The sequence below is a fragment of the Colobus angolensis genome, unplaced genomic scaffold, assembly GCF_000951035.1.
Source record: "Colobus angolensis palliatus isolate OR3802 unplaced genomic scaffold, Cang.pa_1.0 Scaffold60, whole genome shotgun sequence".
NCBI lineage: Eukaryota > Metazoa > Chordata > Mammalia > Primates > Cercopithecidae > Colobus > Colobus angolensis.
In genome coordinates this window covers 2,712,709-2,717,488 of record NW_012119599.1, presented here as the reverse complement: position 1 = coordinate 2,717,488, position 4,780 = coordinate 2,712,709, and the positions used below count along the sequence as shown (strand labels likewise).

General features: G+C 50.0%; 1 protein-coding gene across 2 annotated transcripts in view; it reads left to right on the top strand.

Moving 5' to 3' along the window:
- The first annotated feature begins 4,024 nt into the window (after positions 1-4,024).
- The window catches only part of APOC4 (apolipoprotein C-IV), a 3,463-nt gene continuing 2,707 nt past the window's right edge, over positions 4,025-4,780 (top strand). Inside the window, exon 1 of one of the 2 annotated variants that reach the window (XM_011963027.1) lies at positions 4,025-4,154. In XM_011963027.1, the coding sequence (XP_011818417.1) occupies positions 4,079-4,154 (76 nt within the window). In that variant the 5' untranslated portion in view covers positions 4,025-4,078. The remainder of the gene's footprint in view (positions 4,155-4,780) is intronic. The other variant, XR_001004162.1, reaches the window with a different exon arrangement.

Genomic DNA, 4,780 nt, shown 5'->3' with positions numbered 1-4,780 from the left:
CGGAGCTTGCAGTGAGCTGAGATCTGGCCACTGCACTCCAGCCCGGGTGACAGAGCGAGACTCCGTCTCAAAAAAAAAAAAAAGAAAGGAAGGAAGAAAGAAAGAGAGAGAGAGGGAGGGAGGGAGGGAGGAAGAAAAGAAAACAAAGAGAAGAAAAGAAAAGAAAAGAAAAGAAAAGAAAAGAAAAGAAAAGAAAAGAAAAGGAAGAAAAAGGTAGAGTCAGGCTCTGAACCCCACACCAAGCTGGTTTTCATAACAACACATAGTGGGTTTGTTTTTGTTTTTTATTTTGGGTTTTTGTTTGCTTGTTGTGGAGACAGGGTCACCCAGGCTGTAGTGCAATGATACAATCATAGCTCACTGTAGCCTTGGACTCCTAGACTCAAGCAATCCTCCCACCTCGGCCTCCTAAGTAGCTGGGACTACAGGTGCATGCCACCATGCCTGGCTAATTTTTTTATTTTTAGTAGAGACGAGGTCTCCCTATGTTGCCCAGACTAGTGTCTAACTCCTGGGCTCAGGTGATCCTCCCACCAGAGATTACAAGGGATTACAGGCATAAGCCACCATGCTGGCCCCACCTTTTTTTTTTTTTTTTTTTTGAGATGGAGTCTCTCACTGTCACCCAGGCTGGAGTGCAGTGGCATGATCTCAGCTCACTGCAACCTCTGCCTCCCGGGTTCAAGCAATTCTCCTGCCTCAGCCTCCTGAGTAGCTGCGATTACAGGTGCCCACCACCACACCCAGCTAATTTTTGTGGTTTAGTAGAGGTTTTGTATTTTAGGTTTTGCCATGTTGGTCATGCTGGTCTCGAACTCCTGACCTTGTGATCCACCCACCTCGGCCTCCAAAAGTGATGGAATTAGAGGCGTGAATCACTGCACCTGGCTTTTTTTTTTTTTTTTTTAAGAGATGGGGGTCTTACTATGTTGCCCAGGCTGGGCTCTCAAACTCCTGGGCTCAAGGAATCCTCCTACCACAGCTTCATGAGTAGCTGGGGCTACAAGCCCCTGCCACAGTACCTGGCTGTTTTTGGTTTTTATAATTGATGGGGGTCTTACTATGTTGCCCAGGCTGGGCTCTCAAACTCCTGGGCTCAAGGAATCCTCCTACCACAGCTTCATGAATAGCTGGGGCCACAAGCCCCTGCCACAGTACCTGGCTGTTTTTGGTTTTTATAATTGTGATAAAATATAAACAACATGGCTGGGCGCAGTGGCTCAGGCCTGTAATCCCAATGCTTTGAGAGGTCGAGGTGGGAGGATTACGTGAGCCTAGGAGTTCAAGACCAGCCTGGGAAACTTGGCAAAACCCTGTCTCCACAAAAATAAAAAAATTAGCTGCGGCCGGGCACGGTGGCTCATGCCTGCAATCCCAGCACTTTGGGAGACTGAGGCAGGTGGATCACCTGAGGTCAGGAGTTCGAGCCCAACCTGGCCAACATTGTGAAACCCCATCTCTACTAAAAATACAAAAAATTAGCTGGGCATAGTGGCAGGTGCCTATAATTCCAACTACTAAGGAGGCTGACGCCGGAGAATTGCTTGAACCTGGGAGGTGGAGGTTGCAGTGAGTTGAGATCGCACCATTGCACTCCAGCCGGGGCAACAAGAGCGAAACTCTGTCTCAAATAAATAAATGCATACATACATACATACACACATACATACATACAAAAAATTTGCCGGGCGGTGTTGCCCTGCGCCTGTAATCCCAGCTACTCAGGAGGCTGAAGCAGGAGAATCGCTTGAACCGGGGAGGCAGAGGTTGCAGTGAGCCAAGATCGTGCCATTGCACTCTAGCCTGGGTGACAGAGTGCGACTCCGCCTCAAAAACAAAAAAAACAAAACTTACCGTTGCAGCCATTTTTAGGTGTACAGTTCAGTGGCATTAAGTACATTCACCTTGTTGTGCAACCATCACCACTATTTCCAGGATATCTTCGTCATCCCAAACAAACTCTGGGTGTTTTCAATCTGCTGATGATTGTTACCGAGGAACTCCAGGGGACATCTGCTGTGCTCATGCTGGGGCCTCTGGGATGGACAGGATTCTGCCAAGGCAGACATCTGGGTCAAGACAGTCCTGCACAGTTCTTCAGGGTGTGGCCAAGGTTAGGTTTACAGATTTGCCATGTAAAAATGCAAGATGCTCAGTTACATTTGAATTTCAGATTAATAGCAAAAAAACTTTTTGGTACAATTCCCAAATATTGCATGGGACATATTTATACTAAAACATCATGCACTGTTGATTTGAAATTCAAATATAATTGGGCCTCCTCTACTTCATCTGGCAAGCGTAGACAAAAGAATCCAGTCCACAGTCCCCTGACTGAGCCATCTGCCCTGGGGTGCAGCTGGGTCCGTCAAGAGAAAAATGTTCTATTTCTGGCACTATTTCTGGCCTGATGGGGGTTTTTTTTTTTTTTTAGACAGACTCTCACTCTATTGCCCAGGCTGGAGTGCAGTGGCACGATCTCGGCTCACTGCAATCTTCGCCTCCCAGGTTGAAGCGATTCTCCTGCCTCAGCCTCCTGCGTAGCTGGAACTACAGGCACACACCGCCATACCCAGCTAATTTTTGTATTTTTAGTAGAGACGGGGTTTCACTATGTTGGCCATGATGGTCTTGATCTCCTAACCTCATGATCCACCCGCCTTGGCCTCCCAAAGTGCTGGGATTACAGGTGTGAGCCACCGTACCTGGCCTTTATTGGTTTTTGTTGTTGTTATTGTTGTTTTGTTTTTGAGACAAGGTCTTGCTCCATTGTCCCCCCCACCCCCGAGTAGCTGGGATTACAGGCATGTACCACCATACCCGGCTAATTTTTGTATTTTTAGTAGAGACCAGGTTTCACTATGTTTCCCAGGCTGGTCTTGAACTCCTGGCCTCAAGTGATCTGCCTGCCTCAGCCTCCCAAAGTGCTGGGATTACAGGTGGGAGCCACCGCCCTGGCTCTGGACCTGATGTTGATGACCTCCTACTATGTGCAGCTGCAGCTCTCCTGCATAGGCCTCAGCCCTCCTGCATGAGGACGCTGGGAGGCAGGTGCTCCCTATCAACCCCATGCTACAGTTGAACAAATTGAGCCCCGGAAAAGAAAACGTATTTGCCGAGGTCATGCAGTGAAGGAGTGGGGGATTCGAAGCCCAGGTCTGTCTGAAGCCAGAGTCACCCGGAGGAGAAAGAGCTGGAACTGAGAACTCAAGGAATGCGTGGAGGTGATCGGGTTCCAGCCCACCCGGAAAGAAACAGAGGCTGGAGACATGAGACTGTTGCTATTTCCTGCCATCATCCCTTGGGCCCTGTTGAGGCCCTACCATAAGCCTGGCCCTGCAGCCCAGTGGCTAGGAGAAATTAGACACAAAATAATAATAACAGCGATGATCTTTGAGCACCTATAATGCCAGGCTCCACGGTAAGAGCTTTCTTTGTTTTTGTTTTGTTTTGAGACAGAGTCTCTCTGTCACCCAGGCTAAAGTGCAGTAGCGTGATCGTGGCTCACTGTAGCCTTCACCTCCCGGGTTCAAGCGATTCTCCTGCCTCAGCCTCCTGAGTAGCTGGGATTACAGGCGCGTGTAACTACGTCTGGCTAATTTTTATATTTTTAGTAGAGACAGGGTTTCACCATGTTGGCCAGGTTGGTCTCAAACTTCTGGCCTCATATGATCCGCCCACCTCAGCCTCCCAAAGTGCTGGGATTACAGGCATGAGCCACTGTGCCTTTCTTTCTATTTGTTCAAGTAATATCCTGAAATGTGTACTCTGTCTCGCACTTTATAGAGGAGGAAACTCAAAAAGACAGCAAATGAGGCTGTCATGGGAGGTGGAGACAGGATTTGAACCTGCTTCAGTGCAGGAGCCTCTGTCTTCTCTCAGGGCACGGTGTGGGAGGGTGGGAAGGAGGGAGGCCCACAGAGGCATGACCTCTGATTGCCACTGTCAGCTGGGCCCGGCTCTCTGAAGTCTCTGCCAAGTGGGGAGGTGGCCGGAGGAGGGCCTTGCTCTGTGCAGCCTCCCCTCCCCCGGCCCGCGGAGTTGAGCACAGAGGGACAGAGGCACGGAACCCCCAGAAATGTCCCTCCTCAGAAACAGGCTCCAGGACCTGCCTGCCCTGTGCCTCTGTGTGCTGGTCCTGGCCTGCATTGGGGGTGAGAAGAAGAGGGTGGAGGGATGTGGGGCCCACACCTGGTGGGTGTGAGTGTGGCTGTGTGTCCTGTGGCTCTGTAGCCACGTGAGACGTGAGTACGGAGCGTGTGCGTGTCGGGGAGTGTGTGTGTCAGTGGTTGAGAGTAAAGTGTGAATATAACATTGGTACAAACTGGGATCATCTGTGCATGTGTGTGCGTGCGTGGAACTGGGAGTATGCAGTCGTGGTAAAAGTGCATGTCTGTGTGCGTGTGTGTATTTGTGTGCACCTGTCTCTCTGTGGGGTACATGTGTGCAAAATATTTGAGTGTGTGGACACATGTGAGGGGGTCTGTGAGTGTGTGCTGGTGTGTACGTCTGTGTTTTGCATATGCATTTAATTTTTTTTTTTTTTTGAGACGGAGTCTCTGTCACCCAGTGCGACAGTGCAGTGGTGCGATCTGGGCTCACTGCATCATCCACCTCCCTGGTTCAAGCGATTCTCCTGCCTCAGCCTCCAGAGTAGCTGGGACTACAGGCGCACACCACCATGCCCGGCTAATTTTTGTATTTTTAGTAGAGATGGGGTTTCACCATGTTGACCAGGCTGACTTCAGGTGATCCGCCCGCCTTGGCCTCCCAAAGTGCT